Source organism: Vipera ursinii (assembly GCF_947247035.1).
Source record: "Vipera ursinii genome assembly, chromosome: 1".
Classification (NCBI taxonomy): Eukaryota; Metazoa; Chordata; class Lepidosauria; order Squamata; family Viperidae; genus Vipera; species Vipera ursinii.
The window spans coordinates 63,756,291-63,777,732 of NC_139512.1; the positions used below are offsets into that span (position 1 = coordinate 63,756,291).

The 21,442-nt window shown below is 35.6% G+C and overlaps 1 protein-coding gene across 1 annotated transcript in view; it reads left to right on the plus strand.

Moving 5' to 3' along the window:
* RYR3 (ryanodine receptor 3) overlaps positions 1-21,442 on the plus strand; it is a gene marked incomplete at both ends in the record, with an annotated part of 317,059 nt that overhangs the window by 267,521 nt on the left and 28,096 nt on the right. The window contains 16 exons of the mRNA XM_083354752.1: positions 116-178; positions 752-851; positions 1,777-1,856; positions 3,789-3,865; positions 4,412-4,485; positions 5,153-5,278; positions 5,732-5,820; positions 8,017-8,145; positions 9,343-9,447; positions 10,897-10,978; positions 11,268-12,589; positions 14,588-14,646; positions 16,675-16,843; positions 17,451-17,537; positions 18,458-18,655; positions 21,059-21,189. Coding sequence (XP_083210878.1) covers positions 116-178; positions 752-851; positions 1,777-1,856; positions 3,789-3,865; positions 4,412-4,485; positions 5,153-5,278; positions 5,732-5,820; positions 8,017-8,145; positions 9,343-9,447; positions 10,897-10,978; positions 11,268-12,589; positions 14,588-14,646; positions 16,675-16,843; positions 17,451-17,537; positions 18,458-18,655; positions 21,059-21,189 — 2,891 coding nt within the window. The remainder of the gene's footprint in view (positions 1-115; positions 179-751; positions 852-1,776; positions 1,857-3,788; positions 3,866-4,411; positions 4,486-5,152; positions 5,279-5,731; positions 5,821-8,016; positions 8,146-9,342; positions 9,448-10,896; positions 10,979-11,267; positions 12,590-14,587; positions 14,647-16,674; positions 16,844-17,450; positions 17,538-18,457; positions 18,656-21,058; positions 21,190-21,442) is intronic.

Genomic DNA, 21,442 nt, shown 5'->3' on the forward strand with positions numbered 1-21,442 from the left:
ATCCATCCATGAAATCATCAATCCTCTGCTTATAAACTGTGGTTTAAAATGTATTTGACTTGTTTCTGCTTATTCATTATCTGAGCCTGTGTTTTTTTTCTTCTAATGAGAAAAGAGCTGTCAGAGTGGACAGGATAATAATGAGGAAGAAGAAGAAGAAAAGGAGAAGACGTTTGAAGTTAGTTGTTTTCTTTAAAATTAGATGTTTTGTAATTTATATAGTTATTATAAATGCTGTAGTCATTTGAGATAGGGTGCCCATTTTATTCAAACTTCACAAGTTAACATAATATTATACATAGTCATGGTTATATTTTAGGTTTTTGCCGATTGTGTCTATATTTCTTTCTACTTAATTTTTTCTTTCTTCTTTTCACCTTAATTTTCTGTCTTTTGTTCCATATTTAAAAAAAAAACAAAAAAACCCCAAATGTTGCTTACTGTTCTTTTCAAATTTAAATTTTTCTTTTATCCCATGCCTATTTATCCCATGCCTATTACTGTGTCAATTGTAGGTAAAACTTTTTATAAAAATCTGTTATGGAAATTATTTTAAAAATAAGCCCTTAACAAACGTTGCCGCATTAGAGTGATTACCATGGCTAATTTATTCTTTTAATATGTGTTTTAATAGGTTTGTGAAAGATTCTTTTAAAAAGTTTATTGTTTTCAAAGTCTAACAGTTTTTTTCCCCCCCGTACTTATGGAGATACCATAATACGTTAGCATGTATCTGTATTCTGGCATTCAGGAAAAAGAAATGGAAAAGCAGAAAACCCTCTATCAGCAATCCCGACTCCATGAACGTGGAGCTGCTGAAACGGTATTGCAGATGATCAGTGCCAGCAAAGGTAATGCAGTAAAAATGGAATGATTATTTGATATTTATTTGTTGATTTGCATGTATATATTTTATTCTATCTTGGAAAGAGAGTCAGTCGGTCATTAAACAGGTTATAATATATTCCCTTCTCGCCTCTGTGGGTGATATCTGCCTTCCTCAGGTCCTCTCCAGAGGTCTGTGAGTTTGAGGATTCTGCGTAGTATCTTAGCTATTCCTAGCGCTGCACTCTTTCTGGCCAGAGAGCTTTCGTCTTGTTTCAGGATGTGTTGGAGATCCTCTCCCAGTTTAGGAGTCTCAGCCCTGAGTGCTCCTGCCACCACTGGAACCATTTTGGCCTTTACTTTCCACATCCATTCTAATTTTATTTATTTATTTATTTATTATGGGACTTATATGCCGTCCTATCTCCCAGAGGACTCAGGGCGGCTAACAACAATAAAAAACCAGCAGTACAAAAGTTAAGAAAAAATTAAATAACAGCCCCAAATATTAATTACACAGTTAAAATTAAAACTTTTAAAAACCCATCATCACTCCAGGTCAGCCTGATGGAAAAAGAACATCTTGAGGTCGTGGCGAAAGGACCGGAGGTCCGGGGCCATCCGAAGCTCAAGGAGGAGTTGATTCCAAAGGGCTGGCGCTCCCACAGAGAAGGCCCTCCCCCTGGGGGTCGCCAGCCGACATTGTCTGGCTGACGGCACCCTGAGGAGGCCCTGTCTGTGTGAGCGCACTGGGCGATGGGAAGTCGTAATTCCTACTTTGCACCCTGGTACTTCGCCAGCTTCTATACTCCTTCTTGATGTTGCTGTTACTTGGCAACAATTGGTTATTACCTGCCTATCCTCTGATTTTAAAAGCGATTTTAAGCTTAGAACCTTTTAAAACGATCTCTTTTTTTACCATAATGTAAGCACTGTATTCCTGATTGACAGGTGAAATGGGACCCATGGTAGTTGAAACTCTGAAACTTGGTATTGCTGTTCTAAATGGAGGTAACTCCGTTGTTCAACAGGTAACCACATTCATAGTTATGCAATTGTCTCTGTAGGTGCATATGCTTTTAAGAATTTTAAAGGTGACAATACCAGTTTGTATGCAACTTTACATAAGTTTACCTTTATTTATTTGTACTTGCATATATTTTTACATGAAAAATTTCTGAGCAAATAATGGCCAAATCAAACTGTTGTTGCTCTCTGTATAGCACCTGAACCCACTGAGTAATGTCCTTCACTTTCAGATAACTTTTCAATTACCGAAGATAAAACCCATATTTAATGTCTGACCTTCAGCATGGGGTAGTGCAGTGGGCTCAGCAGTTAAGATGCTGGGCTTGTTGGCTGGAAAGCCAGAAGCCCAAGTTCAAGACCTGAAAGCCATGTGATGGGGTGAGCTCCTGTCCTCACCTCAGCTCCTGCCAACCTAGCATTTCGAAAGCATGCAAATGCAAGCAGATAATAGGTGCCAATTTGGTGGGAAGGTATCAGCACTCCATGATGTCATGCTGGCCACATGACCGTGAAAATGTCTTCTGACAGTGATGGCTCAATAGCCTTGAAACTGAGATATGCACCTATCATTGGAAACGACTAGTCGAGTAAATCCACAGGGACTCTTTTACCTTTACTTCAACATGACTTGGGCCTTCAATAATTTGGAGTCCATGAATTCATGAACCCCAAACACAGTACTGCTGGGAGACAGGTTAAATTCCCAAGAACCCATTAAGCTTGGGATTCAGCTTCTAATTGATTGGTGTAATCTAGCAGCTCAGGCAGGAATAAAGCAGAGAAGATGATGCACAGCTGCAACAAACCTAGCTAATTTTTGATGCCCAACTTCACCCATAAAGTCTCACTTCTAGTTATTTATTATGTAGACCTTTAAAAGCCATGAAAGGCTCTCAGGTTACAACTGCCACCACACTCATCTCTCTACCCTGGTTTAGTGCTAGTGCAAATTCAAAACCTGGGTGGGCAGATTTCCAAGATAGGTACTCCTACTTTGGGTCCCCACAGGGTTGGCTACACAAGCCAAGTTAGTAGACTTCTGCATGATCAAATTGGGGATGAGGGTGGATTATACATGAACCTAGCATTTAATAGCAGAAAGAGACACAGCTATCAAGGACCTGATCACTTATCCCACAAGAACTTTTATTAAAGACTGAAAGCCTATTATGGACTTTTTGCTGAAAATGAAAGAAAAAACCCTGTTGATTTATGAATTTGCTGATTAAAATGGTTGAACATAGGCAGAAGAGAATTATGATGTAATTTTAATGAGGAAGGAACGAAAATAAGTTTGTTTCTAACTGGTATAAAGAAGATTGGAAGTCATTTCTTCGGATGTCTTTTTTCCATTTGTATTTCTTTTCACTTTTTTCTTACCTTTATTTTTCTAATCTCACACTATATTATTTAATGTTTATCTTCTACTTCTGTGAAAATCCTTAATAAAAAATATGTAATAAAAACAATATAAAGGGATCCAATCACCGATCCTCAAGGGTGAATATTGAGGACCGGTGGGTAGAACTTATCACAGTTATCCAAGAAATCAGCCTGTGAGTTGCCTCTCTCAGATTCCTGTGCTATCCTCTCTGTCTGTTATAATACTGGTGGTCCTTACCTGACTTTATCTCAGCTACCCCATCCTCTCCCTAGTTCCAGGCCGTGTTCTAGGACCCACCACCCCTAATTCTATGCCCATTTCCAGATACCCTCTTAGCACTCAACAGCAAGGGGTTCAGCCAAAACAGCCTTCAAGTATACAATTATCCAAGTTCATTACATTACATTATCCAAGTTCCCAAGCCAAGTCCAAAAGTGCCAATATGTTGCGATTGTAACTTATTCTTGTCTCCTAGCAAAAATATATTCTCTCATAAAAAAAACCCCTCAGACTGTTTTTAATACATTTTTTTCCCCAATCTCTGATTCAGAAAATGTTGGATTATTTGAAAGAGAAAAAGGATGCTGGTTTTTTTCAATCTATCTCTGGCTTAATGCAGTCTTGCAGGTAAAGACTTTCTGTGCTCAGCTGCATGCATGAATGGAATTTTGACTGATTGTGTGCTATCAAGTTGTTGTCAATGATCATATAGATAGATTTTCTCTATGAAGGTCTGTCCCTAATTTGACCTTTCATATCTTCAGTGGGATATATTTTTCCAAATTCTTGTTTTCGAAAACTCTGGGGAAATGTGATAATGTAATAATAACAACAGTTTAAAGAGTAAATCTGTTTATCCAGGAACATCGGATTCTTACTGCCCTTATCATTAATGAAAAAAGGAGAAAGCATTTAGTGGAATAGGTTAATTTTTGTCTTAATTGATATACTGCAGTGATATCAACAGAAAGAATATTGAAAAACTGGTTTGGGTTTAGCAGGTAATATTGATAGAGAAAGATTTAATACTGATTTCAGTGAAACTAACTCTGTTCATCTTTCAAATGTATCATTTTTAAATCTTTATAATTCAGTTTCTACTGTTTGAATGATTTTTTAAATTATTATTCAATCATATTAAGCAATATTTTCTTTATTGTCTTTTTAAATAAGTGTTCTTGATCTTAATGCCTTCGAGAGACAAAATAAAGCAGAAGGCCTTGGAATGGTTACCGAAGAAGGAACACGTATGTATAATGAATAAATTCAGATTGATTTACATTTATTTATTTTTTTCTTTTTCAGCCCAAATGTTCAGTTCACTTAAGGTCTTTTTACTTAACCTCCTTAAAATGACGTGCTATTAAACTATGCTGTTTCATTTAGTTTCCAAGAAAACATTTAATAAAATATATAATGTAATTATAACTTGCTTATTTTGTATTCTTATTATTTTTCTTTAATCCACAGTCATCATACGTGAGCGTGGTATGTTTGGGTTTACAGCTTTTGATGCTATTGTGTGTGGCAAATACAGAAAGAAATCTTCTTTAATTGCATCTTTATAGATATCTTTTAGGTTAACTTTCATGGTTGCAGATGATTGTGTATGGGGCTTGAAGAAACAATTTGATGCTTAATTAAAGAAGCGTCTTTCATACCTAAGGCATGGTTTGATAATAACTAACCATTTCCTATTAGATTTTTAGTCCTGTAGTTTGATCATGAATGCTTTGGAGTGCTAAATATTTTAGCTTTGCTTTTTCTGTTTTATATTTTGCTTTTATCATTTCCCCAAAGTATTTCTTTTTTTTAAGAACGAACTACTGTAAATTAGCTTACAGTATTTGCTTTTTATTAGAATCACTTAGTTTGAAGGATGCTGTTGAAAGAATATTTGTTCTGCATGTTTAGAAACAATTGATTATTGCATAATTCATTGTACTGTATATTTTCAAGGTGAGAAAGTACTACAGAATGATGAGTTTACTAAAGATCTATTTAGATTTTTACAACTGCTGTGTGAAGGTCATAACAATGGTAAGTGATGTATAATATATTTCCAGTAATTTACTGTTTGATTTCAATCTTTGGGGAAATAAGTTATTTCAATATCTTTCATACTTGAATTGATTTTCAATTCTTCAACAGTTAATCAGTTTCCTACATAAGGTGGACAGAAATAATTTTTCACATGTATGAGTTCAAGATACAAATCAAATTGCCATTTTGTTAAATTCAAATCTAATAAGTGAGACGTTTTGCTATGTAATATGATATGCAATTACTATTTCATATAACTTTCTTTAAAAAAACTGCACTTCTTTCATAATATAAGACACAATTACTGTGGTGTCCATCAGAGGTAGTTATGAAAGCAATTTCCTTTCAAAGTACACAATTTTTCATTTTCTAATGAACAACAAAAAGATAAGTAAAGACTATATTGAATGTTTCATATACGTATATAGCACAAATTATTTTACCTTTCAGATTTTCAGAATTACCTGCGCACACAAATGGGCAATACCACAACAGTGAATATTATCATTAGCACAGTTGATTATCTTTTGCGGCTTCAGGTAAGCAGATAAAATATTCTATATTATATCACTCTGTTTTGAAAATCTTTCTGCCATTACAGGTTTTTTGCTTTCATCATATTTGGTGTCTATTCTTTTCTTTTCTTACAGTTTCATGATGTAGTAATTGTGTCCTTTTTTTCCAATTATATTGTTTTAGTTGTAAGAGAAGCAGCATACCAACCAATTTGAATAGAAACTGTAAAATCTTGTATAGTTCTTCTGTGTAATTTTTCCACCTCTTCTTAATCTCTTCTGCCTCTGTTAGGTCCCTGCCATTTTGGTCCTTTATCATGCCCATTTTTGCATGAAACGTTCCTTTCATCTCTCCGATTTTCTTGAAAAGATCTCTGGTCCTCCCTATTCTATTGTTTTCTTCTATTTCTTTGCATCGTTCATTTAAGAAGACATTCTTATCTCTTCTAGCTATTCTTTGGAATTCTGCATTTAATTGGGCATATCTTTCTTTTTCTCCCTTGCCTTTCGCTTCCCTCCTTTCCTCAGCTATTTGCAAAGCTTCCTCAGACAGCCATTTTGCTTTCTTGCATTTCTTTTTCTTTGGGATGGTTTTGGTTGCTACCTGTTGTACAATGTTGCGAACCTCTGTCCATAGTTCTTCAGGCGCTGTAAAATCTAAGCTTGGAAAATAAAAACTGAAAGTATATTGATGACTCTTCCTAAGTTTAAATTGAGACAAAACAGGTTGGGATTTAAATGTTTGATTTGAATCACACTCAGGTTTTTCTTTTCCTACATGTACCTGTGAAGCTGAAATATTTGATGTCTGAGGAAAAAATGATTTTAAAAATATTGCTTTACTTTATCCTTGCAGTCACTGTGGGGGGATTAAAAATGAATGCTGTTGGCTGCTGCTTGATTTTCTTTACTGCTGCAACAGAGACACTGATGTTTAGGCATTTAGGCCAACCTCATGGAGGTATTTAAAGATGAGCCCAGTGGTGGGATTCAGCCATTTCGCACCAGTTCGGCAGAACCGGTAGTTAATTTTTTGTTGCCCAGGCCCAGAATGAACTTCTGGAAGCGGCATCCAACACAGAGAACCGATTGTTCACATATTTGAATCCCACCACTGGATCAGTCCAAAGAAGCTTGCAAAACAAAAAAAAGAAGAGATTTGTTTGGACAGCTTGACTGGGAATTTGTCAGCTGGCTCCATCCAATTTCCATGTGAATATGAATGTGAAACCAAAATTAACCATCTGGGAATATCAGATACAAGATCCTGACTCAGGAGACAGACTATTTAAGCAAAGCAGCCTTTTCTAACCAGGCACAAAAGACTTGAACTTTCATAATTTCACAGCCAGCTTTGTCACTGCTATGAATTCTGGGAATTAAAGACAGTTTATTTAGTGTGCCCAGGGTTGGGAAAGCTGAAGCAGGCATTTAAGTTTGCTTCATGCAGTCATGCATTAACCATAATTATTGTAGTCCCAAAGGAGCTGAAGAAGTTTCTTAGATGAGAAGTGAAATGTCTTGAAAGAAAAACAAGTAAGTCCAGTTGCTTTTTGAAAAAGCACTTTTGGGACAACCATGACCTGGATGACTGAGAATCTCCATAGAAATAATTATTGTAGATATTTTTATCTACATTTTAAAAGTTAGTTTGTGAATTAGCAATTAGATGGTCAGAAGTTAAACTCTTTTTAGATTGGAATCCTGGTTTTGGAGCATTTTTTCCCACCGTTTTTACTTGATGCTGATCTCAATATCTTTTTAGTGCCAGGAGAAAATTGTTCTGTTCTACAAGAATTTATAACAAACAGTATAGATCTGCTTGTTATGTCTTACTTTGTATGGGTGTGTGTGTATATTTGGGTTTAAGAGTGATTTGTTTCAAGCCATTTTAAATGCATATTGTGGTATACCACAATTTGTTACATTGTTTAACATCACTGAAAACTAAACCTAATTGAAAGGCAAGATAGGAGGTGTTTTAAGGTAGTGTATAATGAATGAAATAATAAAATATTGTACTTCATGCTCTTTTGGAGTAATTTTCTATTTGCTATTATTTGGATTCAGAATTTATTGAAGTAGATACAGATTTTATCACAATGAATAGAAAAAAATGATAAAAATAAAAATACATATATATTACAATTTCCTTTTGGAATACTGTTTGATTGTTACTTCATTAATATATACAGGAAAACCCACATTTTTTATTCTTAGGAATCAATCAGTGACTTTTATTGGTACTATTCTGGCAAAGATATAATTGATGAATCTGGACAACATAACTTCTCTAAGGCATTGGCTGTAATCAAACAGATTTTTAATTCACTAACTGAATATATACAAGTAGGTAAAACCTTTCTCTTTGTTATATAATTTGCTAACATACATGAATAAATGAATGACTGAACGAATGGCATGAATTGATGCCAGAGGTTTACTTTACTGGAATTAGTGGGATTTCATCATTATTGTCATTTGTAAAATCATTTTTTAAAAAAATAAAGAATGAAGATAATATCTACAGGTGTATTATTCTCCCAGATATTTTTATACAGTTGATGGGGAAAGGAGAAAAGAAAACTGAGATTTTATATCTCTTAAAAATATATACAGTATTTCCTTCTAAGCTAAGGAAATGGACAGGGATATAAAAAGAATTATTTCTTTGACACAGTTTTAATGAAAGTTTCAGTTTCATAGTATTTCACCTGCAGAAAGTTATCTTAAAATACCTTCTCACCTTCTAATAAAAAGGTAGGTAAAGGTTCCCCCGCACATGCGTGCTAGTCGTTTCCAACTCTAGTGGCCGGTGCTCATCTCCATTTCAAAGCCAAAGAGCCAGCACTTGTCCGAGGACGTCTCCGTGGTCATGTGGCCAACACAACTAGACGCCAAAGGTGCACGGAACGCTGTTACCTTCCCACCGTAGTGGTCCCTATTTTTCTACTTGCATTTTTATGTGCTTTCAAACTGCTAGGTTGGCAGAAGCTGGGACGAGTAACAGGCGCTCACTCTGTTATGCGGCACTCGGGATTTGACCCACCAAACTGCCGACCTTCTAATCGACAAGCTCAGCGTCCTAACCCACTGAGCCACCGCGTCCCTTATCACCTTCTAATACTTGTACCCAATTTTATTTTGTTTCATGTTCTGTTTTTCCATTTACCTTTGCTTATTGTGTACCTTTGTTTATGGTTTTTGTGCTATGATCTGGTTTTATGGAACAGCATCTCTTAGAAACTAGGTGTGACCTCAAAACCAGATTTCTAGAGGTTCTTACAGAGTAGTTTTGATGATATTCATAATATATTATCAAATTGTTTTATGTGATGATTTTGTTACAATTCTTATTTATTATTACTATGTCTTGTGTTTTAAAGTGTTTTGCATCTTATTGTGATTACATTAAACTTTATATTGTTCATTGTTGCTATGTCAGAGTCCAGAGTAAATTACGAGTATACAATCAATAAATAATTCCATTCCTTGTTGGGAGAGATGCTTCAAAAGAGAGCTGAAACCATTATTCTTTAATTTTAGGGGCCTTGCATTGGAAATCAGCAGAGTTTGGCTCACAGTAGACTGTGGGATGCAGTTGTTGGTTTTCTTCATGTTTTTGCTAACATGCAAATGAAGCTTTCACAGGTAAAACATCTTTCCTGAAAATGTAAATCAATTGATCAAGTATAAATATTTCATTTCATATTTTATGAACTAAAGTTTGTGAAGGTAGAAATAAGCATCAAGCTATATGCCCACTTATTTTCCCCACTATTCTCCCACCACACATGCATATTTTGTATTTAGTGCTGATTTGAATTTAAATCAGAGATGTTCGTACCCCACCTGAAATGGGGAAGCTCAAAGTTTGATCTGTTAGAGAGTCAGGATTTCTGATTTAAGTGAACACAGGATTGAAGCACAACAAAGCACACTAGAACTGAAAAACGTAAGATTTCTATTAGAAATCTTTCTATTTGTATTAGAAGGTTGATCAAAGACTGTTGTGATCCAGTATTATAGGTCACAAGTTGGCCAGCTAGATGCACTGAGAAAGATCAGAAGTGTGTGTAGAAGACAAATCAGTCTCTACTACAGTTGCTCCCTAACAACTGGTATTTAAGGTTGTTGCTTCTGATTCAAGAGGTAGTATGTAGTTAATAAGATTAGCAGCAATTTATAATCTGATTCTTCATCTATATATTTTTTTCTTTCAACACACTGATGCTTGTTAATCCCATAGCTTAATGTACTTTGTGTAGAAAAAGAAAAATCTACTAGCACAACAAATTACAACGTGTGTAATTTACCTGCCAATGTCCACTACATTACCCTATGTATTTATTCTAACATCAAGAGTACTTCCTACTTGTCTTAGGAAATGTCCCTTTGATGTTTCTTGAAAAGTCATAAGTTTTAAAAAATAGCATAGATCCATTTCCTTCCAGAGATTCACAGAATAATTTCCTCTTGATAAAAGGCAGTTTTTCTCATTCCTATTTCTCTTTCTACCCTTCTTAATAGGTCCTATAGTGTTCTGGATGATTGTCTAATCCTCTGGGGCAGATTTCACGGACACATAGACATTATGGGAAAGAACAAACTAGATAATGAGATAATGCCTTGATCTTGAAAGTGACATCTTGTTCATGGGGTATCTTAATATAACTCAGTCACTGTAACCTTTTAGTGTTATGGTCTACTGTTATTCCAGTTATCCTTTTACCTGGCATAATAGCTCAGTGATCTGCTGCACATATTATAAAATTTCTACCATCTCTTTTGGTTCCAAAGTGCCTTCTTTGCAGTTGATCTCAGATTCAGTCCCTAGGGTCTTTAGTTAAAAGGAAACAGCTGCTATGAAAGATTGCTGCTTGACACTCTGGAGTTGGTAGATTACCATGTATCCTCAATGGAATAGATAAGGTAGCTTTCATTGTTCTTTGCCTTAGCTTGGATAGCATTTTCTGCACTTAGGCATTCTGCCAGACACACATAACTCATTGGTTCCAATCATATAAAACACAATCATGATAAATTGAGATTATGTTTAGATGATTTTAAAAGTAAATGTTAACTTTATTTGTATCCTAGGATTCCAGCCAAATTGAACTGCTAAAGGAGCTACTGGATCTTCTAAAGGATATGGTGGTGATGATGTTGTCACTACTTGAAGGTTGAATCTTTTTTAAAGTGCTATTCCTTCCATTGCTATATGTTACAATAAAATTAATTTGAAAAAAGTTTTCAATTTAAGCTGTGTTATATCTACAACAGTAATTCTGCCTTGTAATTTCAAGAAGAAATTGGAATAGATTTAAACACATAATGTAGAACAGTGGTTGCAAAACTGATTTAAAGCAACATTATAAAACTGAAAATAATTATGATCTTTTCTAAAGATGATTATAGAATAAACATTATAGATGCATTTCAACTAAATAATGTTTACATTTGTGATTTAGGTAACATTGTAAATGGCACAATTGGAAAACAGATGGTAGATACACTTGTCGAGTCATCTAGCAATGTAGAAATGATTTTGAAGTTCTTTGACATGTTTCTCAAGCTGAAAGATTTAACAAGCTCAGAAGCCTTCAAAGAGTATGATTCGGAAGGAAAAGGAATAATCTCAAAGAAGGAGTTTCAAAAAGCCATGGAAGGTCAGAAGCAATATATGCAATCAGAAATCGACTTTCTGCTGTCCTGTGCAGAAACGGATGAAAATGACATGTTTAACTATGTTGATTTTGTTGAAAGATTTCACAAGCCAGCCAAAGATATTGGGTTTAATGTGGCTGTGCTCCTAACAAATCTCTCAGAACACATGCCAAATGATTCACGCCTTCAAACTTTATTACATCCGGCAGAAAGTGTCCTTAATTATTTTGAACCTTATTTGGGGCGCATTGAGATCATGGGTAGTGCCAAGAAGATAGAACGAGTTTATTTTGAGATTAGCGAATCCAGTAGGACCCAGTGGGAGAAGCCCCAAGTGAAAGAATCAAAGAGGCAGTTTATTTTTGATGTTGTAAATGAAGGTGGAGAGCAAGAAAAAATGGAGCTTTTTGTAAATTTCTGCGAGGACACCATTTTTGAAATGCAGTTGGCATCTCAGATCTCTGAAACTGATACAGTTGACAGAGTTGAGGAGGAAGAGTATGAAGCTTGCTATCTGAGGGAGGTTGGAGAAGACGAGAAAGAAGATCCATCTTTTGAATCAGCTTCAGCATTTGCCATGGCATGTGAGGCAGTAAGGAAATATGCTGCCACAATATTCAAGATAATTAGACTGAAAAATTTAAGGAAACAGTATAGAAAAGTGAAAAAAATGACCTTTAAAGAACTGGTGAAAGTGTCCTTTTCTTTTCTTTGGATGCTATTTATAGGAGTCTTCCAAATGTTTTTCGCTATAATATGGAGCGTTTTTCAGATTCTTTGGAGTACTGTGTTTGGTGATGGTCTAGTTGAAGGGGCCAAAAATATAAGAGTTACCAAAATTCTAGGAGACATGCCTCATCCAACACAGTTTGGAATTCATGATGATGTGCTCGAAGCAGAAAAAATGGAAGTTTTGGAACATGGCATCGCAGCTGAAATTGTGCAGTTGGCAAAAAAAGAAAAAGGAGAAAGTGACATGTTATCAGATATTTTGGACATTTATTCAAAAAATGAAAGTGGCTCAAAACATGGCCATGATGTTGGCCTTGGGGACATCGCTAGTATTATTGGATCAGAAACACCCCCTTCTTTGGAAAGTGCAGTTCGTAAGAAGAATAAAATTCAGGTAAGTAAAACAATGCATGTGCTGTATATTATATATATGTATGTGTATGTGTATGTGTTTGCGTGTGCATGTGCATGTGTACAGTATGTATATGCATGTGTGTGTGTGTGTGTGTGTATATGTGTATATATATATGGATCTTTGGTTATTCGGGTTTTTCCCCGCGTAGAACTAAAGGTGTAGGGGCGACGTTTCGACGGAATCCCATCCGTCATCATCAGGCTGGTGGCTTCTGCTTCCTTCTTCTGGGAGAAGCATGTGGCTGTTTGTTCCTCTTTTTTAAACTGCCAGAGGGGGTGTGTTCAGTGGGTGGAGTTGTGCTCTGATTGGGTGGGGGAGTAAGTGTGTTCTGATTGGGTGGGAGTTTGTTTTGAATGGTGGGGGTGTTCTGATTGGGTGGGGGGGTGTTTTGAGTGGATGGGCTGGTCTCAGCTGCCAGCCTTAGACCTGAGCTGGTGAGTTGTGCTGCTTTTGTTCGGCTTTGTGTTTGTGGTGGTGCCATGTTTTTATAGTGGGTGTCAGTTTGCTTATTGTGTGGTTTGGAGGGGTTTAAAGTGGCTGATGTTGCAGCTGTAGTTAGGTTTCTGTTTTGTGGTTGTGCCTCGTTATCATTGTGGGTTCGGATTTGCTTTTTGAATGGTTGTGTGGTGGTGATGTCATGTGGTGTTATCATGAGTTTGGGTCTATCATTCTTGGTGGTTGGGACTCGTCTGTCAATCAAGGCGGGTTTCCAAATGGTTGGTAGGCGAGAGGTATCATCTCGTTTGTTTATGCTGTGGGGGCGTTTTTCTATCTCAATGGCTTCTCTGATTATTCTGTTGTTAAAATGTTCAATTTTGTCGATAGTTTTGGTTTTTTTTAAAATCAATTTCATGTCCCATGGCTTCAAAGTGTTGGACCAGGGATGAAGTTTGTTCTCCTTTTCTGAGTGAGTTTTTGTGCTCTTCAATGCGTGCACTTATTCTTCTGTTGGTCTGTCCGATGTATGTGGTGGGGCAGGTGGTGCATGGGATTTCGTATACTCCTTGGTTTTTTAAGCCAATTATGTCCTTGGGGTTTCTTAGGATGGTGGATATTTTTCTGTCTGTGTAGAATGCTGTTTTGATGTTGTGTTTTTGGAGGACCTTGCTGATTCTGTCTGTGGTCCCTTTTAAGTATGGGAGGAGGGCTTTGCCATTTTCTTGTTCTCTGTCTTGGGTTTTTGTGGGTGTCTCTCTTCGGATTAAGTTGGTAATCGTGTTTCTTTGGAATCCATTGGCTGTTAGTACATTAGTGAGAGTGTGTAGTTCGGTTTTTTGGTGTTGTTCGTCAGCTAGGTGTTTTGTTCTGGAGATGAGTGTCTTGGCTACGGAGTTGATCTGTGCTGGGTGGGGGTGTGAGAGTGCGTTCAGATAGCGGTTTGTGTGTGTTTTTTTATGGTAGATAGTGTGTCTAGGGAGCCGTTGGATTTCTTGTAGACTAAGACATCAAGGAAGGGAAGTTGATTGTTAGCTTCTGTTTCCATGGTGAATTGTATTTTGGGGTGTAGGCTATTGAGGTGTGTGAGGAAGTCATCCAGTTTTTCTTTGCCGTGTGGCCAGATTACGAAGGTGTCATCTACGTATCTGAGCCAGAGTTTGGGTTTGTGGTTGGATTTTTCTAGAGCGAGGGTTTCAAAGTGTTCCATGTAGAGGTTTGCGATGACAGGTAAAAGGGGTGATCCCATGGGTGCTCCTTCCATTTGTTTGTATCTTTGTCCATTGTAGATGAAGTATGTGTTAGATAGGCAGTGGTTGGTCAGATCTAGGATGTGTTTTGGGGGGTTGTATTTATTTAGGATAGCTGTCAAGGCTTCTTTGATTGGCACTTGGGTGAAGAGGGATACGACATTGAAGCTCACAAGTAGGTCACAGGGCTGTAAGCATGATTTTAATTAATTGAAACATTCATAATTGATTGGATAATTTTGAAAGGAAATGTCTTAATATTAAAACTCTGTATATTTTCAAAAAATTTCAGCTACCTGAACTTACAAGGGGTGATGATTCAGAAACAAGAACAGAATCTGAGAAGGCTGAGTAAGCTATATGTAGTTAAATACTGTTGTCGTGGGGTTTTTTTATGTTAGAAAATGTGGTTGAAGAAACTTCATGAATATTTTCAATATTGTAACAATCTTACAATGCAACAGTCAGCTTTTCCCTCCATATTTTAAGTTCAGTTAATTCTAATGGAGCTGATGGACAGAAACTTTATTTTGGTCATTCATCAACAAAAATACATTGAATAAAACAAACAAAGCAAAGTTAATCCCTAACGTCAATGCAACAGTTGTTAGGGAAACTTCCCATAATATAGCTTCTAGAGCAGGGGTCTTCAAACTTGGCCCTTTTATGACTTGTGGACTTCAACTCCCAGAATTCCTCAGCCAATGTGCCTGGCTGAGGAATTCTGGGAGTTGAAGTCCACAAGTCATAAAAGGGCCAACTGTGAAGACCCCTGTTTTAGGGAGAAAGCTTTACTGTAGCTATTTAATAAAAAATACAAATAACAATTTTTGAAGTGTCTCAAAAAATTGGATTAAAAAGGGTAGTCATCTGATGGCAAATGCCTTGTAGAACTAGCAATACAAAAGAACCTGGATTTGGTTTCAATGACACCTTTGTCACAGTGTAGTTTTCTAACAAAATTCTTGAAAACCAAAGCAAATCTTTTTGTTAATAATAGAGATCGTTTATGGAATTGCCTGAAAATTTAATTCCAAGAGCAAAAAAACCCCCACAACTTATTTACAGATAGTCTTTGATCTACAACCACAATTGGGACAGGAAAATACAGTGTGATTGTTAAGTGAAGCATTGTGTGACCGCATCCATGATCCAGACATGATCGTGATTTGTAATTTTTACTGCCCCCGTTGACCTTTCATGTCAGAAGCTCTTTGCAAAGGTCACAAATGGCAATTGTGTGACCCCAGGATGCAGCATCAGACATAAACCTGTAAACCGCCCTGAGTCCTTCGGGAATAGGGCAGTATAGAAAACTAATTAATAAAATAAATAAATAAATAAACGGGAACCATTTATGCTAAGCATCTGGACTGCAGTCACATGACCGCAGAAATGCTACAGTGGTTTTAAATATGTTGGTGAATCACTTTTTTCAGAGCAATTGTAACTTCTTAATGATTGCTAAACAAATGATCATAAGTTGATGACTACCTGTATGGTTTTGTTCACATTTGCACTCCTTTTTTAGTTATATCAACATAATAATTTGTCTTTTTGAATAGAAAAATATCTATATCTATATATTATATTTAAAATTATCTATCTGTCCTTACATTATAAATGCATTTATGCTTACTCTCAAACAATATAATATTTAAACTGTTATGCAACTGCTGTTTCACCATATATGTGTGTACACAATTCCCTTGACTGTCATTGGCAAGATTACAAGTATTAAGAGGCAAAATTTCAAAGTCAAGAAAGTAATAAAATATGATCTGTTTCCACTGTAGTTTGAAAACTGATTGCACATTTGATCATTATTTTTGCACATTTTCAGTTGTTATCGTCTGTTAAGCTATTGCTTATGAAGTATTAGCCCAGAGAAATTCTTATGCCTTGCAATCTCTGCAACTGCAGAATGTAGACCAGGGGAATATATTAAAAGGCACCTTCATGCACAACTAACATCTGATTGGAAATTTTAATGGAATAAGTGTCCTAATACATAGAAAATTGGCAATTAAAAACTGGTCCTGGCCAATCTTATCCTACTAATTTGTATTTTCCATGTAATATGCAATTAAAATATTATTATTATGCAGTTTTTGTACTTCTCTAAATTTTATTTGCCTTGCCAAATCTGAAAAGATTAAACAGAAAATTGCTAGAATACATGCATTCATTAACATTTGTATATAAAGTACTTTTTGGGAAATTACAGAAATTCATATATTTATACTGAAAGATGCACATCTTCAAATTCATCTGTCCTAAATGTATACCTTTTAATTAACTTTATATAATGTCTGATTTTCTATGGTTTACATATGGGCTTTGTAAAAAATCTAATTTATAACATGTCATTTCCTATAGCATGGAGGATGGTGAAAAACATGATAAGATAAAGGATGATGTATATTCTGAATACTTGGAAGCTGAAGAGCCTAAGAAAAGAAAACGACATGGACAGAAGTTAGAGAAGCCAGAAGCGGTTATGGCTAATTTTTTTAAAGTACTGCAGATTTATCAGACAAAAGTTTTGGTATGTTGAATCTCTTTTAAATAATAGCATTTTAAACTTAAAAGGGGGTGTGAGGGCTCAGTCTTTAAAGATGCTGAGCTTGTCATCTGGAAAGCTGACAGGCCAGCTTCAAGACACAAGTGCCACATGACGGGGTGAGCTCCTGCCACTTGCCTCAGCTCCTGGCAACTAGCAGCTCAACCATGCAAATGCGAGTAGATAAATAGGTACCAGTTTGGTGGGAAGGTAGCAGTGTTCCATGCACCCTGACCTACAGTCATGCTGGCCACATGACCATGGATGTGCCTTTGGACAATGCTGGCTAAGAAATGGAGGGAACACCATCCCCTAGAGCCAGATATGACTGGATAGGGGAAACCTTTATCTTTACCTTTATTTTAAACTTAAAATAACAACTGCGCTCTGTGTGGCCTTTTGTAACAGAGATTGAACAAGGAAAGCAAAATTTGATATGAAATATAATTAATTTTAATCTAATCAATTTAACTGAAACAAATAAATTTATTCTGATTTGCAATTTGAAAGATTATATAGATTTCCTTATAATATTTTTGGTCTGAACCTTCTTTGTGAACTGATTACATTCTTTATCTTGTTTTTTCTACAGCATTATTTGGCAAGAAATTTTTACAATTTAAGATTTCTTGCACTTTTTGTTGCCTTTGCTATCAATTTTATTCTGCTCTTTTACAAGGTAATGTCAATATATCTATTCTATGTATGGTATCTAAATTTCTAGAGTGATATTTACAACATTGAAAATCTTAGCTAGTATTACCGTAATATAAATTAGATAATGGAAGTGAACACTACTAGTATTATAGCTCGAATAGTGTTATATTCCAAACACATTGATATATAAATAGTTCCATCTATTTGCAGAGAATTAGGCTCCGGGAGAAGCAGAAGAACAATTGGTAATACTTACTTAAATTCTTTCTTCTCTCTGCAAACTCCAACATCAATTTATAAGCTGAAGTGTCCTTCAAGAGCTTGGAAAGTCATTCTGGGGGTTGCAAGGACCGGGGAAGATAGAAAACATTTTTCCCTTCTTTCCACTACCTATATAGAATATATTTCCATATCCTTTAATACATTATTAATTCAATTAAATCTCCAAAAGATGAAAAATCTTAGTTGCATATTTTTATGTTATTATTGGTTTCTATTGTAGTATTTTATACCTCAGTAATAATGTTTTACAATTTAGAGTATTCAGTGTGCTTCATACATACTATCTTTGTTGTAGGACTTACAGTCTGGTAGAACAGGACAATTCTATTGTCACCTTGGTTGTTTTCTTTAAGACAATTATAATATTTTAAATTTTCATCTACTAATTAATACAACGTTATAGTCCACTTGCAATAAGAAGCCTCATAGCAAGCCATTTGAATTGCGATCACACTAATTTACTGATTTTATAAATTGTATCATGTTTTCTTGATCTAGCTAGGCTAAATCAATATAGCTTATGCAACAGCTTGCATGTACATATTTGAATATGCTGTGTTTAAAGTAGTATCTTACATATTTTTATGACTTTGTGAAGCATTGTCTAGGAATTTTTTGTTTTATAACTATAAGAAGAATGTGTGTATGTGTGAATGACAGGTGACAGAAGAACCATTTGAAGAAATGGAAGAAGATTCTGATTTATGGCAATCTTTAGATGAAGATGAGGATGAAGAAGGAATGGTGTTCTTTGTCTTACAAGAGAGCACGGGATACATGGCACCTACACTTAGGGCACTAGCCGTTATTCATACTATTATTTCTTTCCTATGTGTAATTGGATACTATTGTTTGAAGGTTAGTCATTTCCTTTATCTTGATGTAGCTATTAATCCAAGTTGCTTTCTTGTCATATTACTATTTTATAAAGAGACACTTATTTCCTCATTTTTCCATCAAGTCACTTGGCTACCATTTATCTATTGATTGGACAGGCTGTTTGCCAGCCTTCCAGATGGTTGCAGGATGGTCTGGTACAGTGAGAAGAGCCGATTTTTTTCTTTAACCTTTTCTTTTTGGAAATCTGAGAATAAGAATGGGAAAGATTCTAAGAGATAAACTTTACCCTTAAAACCATCCCAGAGACCCCCGGTCTCAGAAATTATGGAATGAAATCCAGGATTGAAGAACAATGAGGATCATAAAGAAAATTAAAAGACAGAAGTAAAGACCAAGTCAGCAAAATCACAAATGCAAGATAGATTGAAGCATGGGTAGATTCTATATCTTAAATAACGCTAGTGTGTAAGGTAGTCATGGGCAACAGCTTAAACCTAAGTAGCAAGAACTAAGTTCAAACAGCTATCGGAACCCAAATATAAATTAGAAGATAGGATCAAAAAACAAACCAGAACTCAATACAATGAACAAATCCAGAAATGCCACTCAAATTAGACTGAAGTTATATCCTGTTATTAGAGCAAGAGTCATCTGGAACAGGATGGTTTTTATATTACTTCCTGCCCAGATGCAGCTAATGCTTAAAAAAAAGTATACTGAAGAAGGGAAATGCAAGTCAATGTGCAAATCCCTGGACAAAGCACTAATTTATACATGCAAGCAAATTTTTGCTTAAGATTTTACAAGGTTAATGCCATATGTGTAGAGAAAAATTCCAAATGAACAGGTAGAAAAGACAGATGGCCATGAGATCAGACAACTAGTATAAGGTCCTTCAGAAGTTATGTGTTTCATCACTGAAGGTTTTTAAGAAGAAATTGGAAATTTGTCTGAAATGGTATAGGGTCTTCTGCTGGAGCAAGGGATTGGACTAGAAGACGTCGAAGGTCCCTTCCTACTCTGTTATTCTGCACTTCTAGAACAGACATGTCAAACTTGTGATGTCACATGACGTCGTGCAACGTATCGGGACAGTTTTGCCATGGGGTGGGTGCAGTTTCCATATGACGTGTCCGGCCTGTGGGCCGACAGTTTGACACCCCTGTTCTAGAACAAGAGAATCTGAGAAAGGGGTTTATCAGAGGTTACAGGCTTTCCCTGGTAGCATGCAGCTATTTACTTATATTTATTTATTCCTGGAGGAAATCTATGTGGTCACTAAGAGATGACACCTGCTTGATGACACATAATCAATCAATATTGATTTATACAGTCAGTAACTTCACTAATGGCAACTTTGAGCAATGAGTAAATAAAAAAATAGCAAAAAGTACAAAATAATACAATACAACCATTATGGCATCTGAAGGCAATCTAACCATTATTATTGTCATAGTAACAATAAGAAAATCACATTGACAGACTGATCCAACCTATGATAGGTGAACATTGAGAAAGAGGGAATGAAAAAAAGAGCCCCTCAAATTATGGATTTGGAGATGGTTATTAAAAGTACCCTGGATTGCAAATAGTACTGATAAATCTAAAGGCTGAAGCAAATAAAATGGACTGTTTCCTTTGAGTGATTATTAGCAAGCAGAAACTCGCATATCTGGGTACATGATTCAAATGAATGATCGATTTCTAAAAAAACTGTGCTTGGGAAGTAAAAGTAAACAAAGAGAATAGAGCAGGTAAATGAATAAGATCAAAGAAATTACTGGAGTGTTCTTAAAAGAGCTGCAGATCCTGGGAACAATGTGAAGTATTTTTTATATACGGTAATCAGAAGGCACAGGCCTGATTTGATGATATCTTAATAGCATACATAGATTTTATATGCATAGATTTCAGTTAACATTAAAGATTGTATATAAAAAAGTACTGGATACTGAAAAAAATATCCAAATCTTAACTCATATTTCATCTTTTATATACCTTATGTACCGTATTCTTATTTCATTGTACAATTCATGTTAAGTGAAAGATCCTTCTGTTATTTTATTATGTTATAAACAGGATTAGATCCAAATATACTTATTAATAATTTAAAACCTATTGATCAATAGATACATTTCACTAATCCTGAATCCAATTCAATTTATAGATCAAATAGCATCTATTATTTATATTATTCATTATCAGATGATTGTACATATAGTCAGTTAAAAGTGTAACACCGCTTTGTAAATAACAATATATTTGTTATAATAATTCACTTTATGTTTTGAAAAGCAGATTATTTAAAGTAAAATTCAGTAATTCTATAACTGTTCAGTCAGCTCCAAGACATTATAAAATATTTACCTTCATTTCAAAATCTGACATCATTAAAATACTTCAAAATATCTTTCCCTAAAGGTTCCCTTGGTTGTATTCAAACGTGAAAAAGACATAGCTAGGAAGCTAGAATTTGATGGTCTATATATTACTGAACAACCATCTGAAGATGATATTAAAGGACAGTGGGATCGTTTAGTCATAAACACTCCGTAAGTGCCATATTGTATATTGAATTCCAATAGGATTTTACTAAGGCTTATTTTGACAGTAAACCCAACATAATTCTGTACAGCAGAGGTCCCCAACCTTTTGGCACCAGGGACCGGTTCCATGGAGAAGGGTTTTTCCATGGACCGGGGAGTGCGTGATTTTGTGTGCTGCCTGCATCCCAAGGATGGGGCTTTGCTTGTTCATGTGGACCAGTTGCTTGCATGCCGCGGCCCTGTACTGGTCCACAAACCA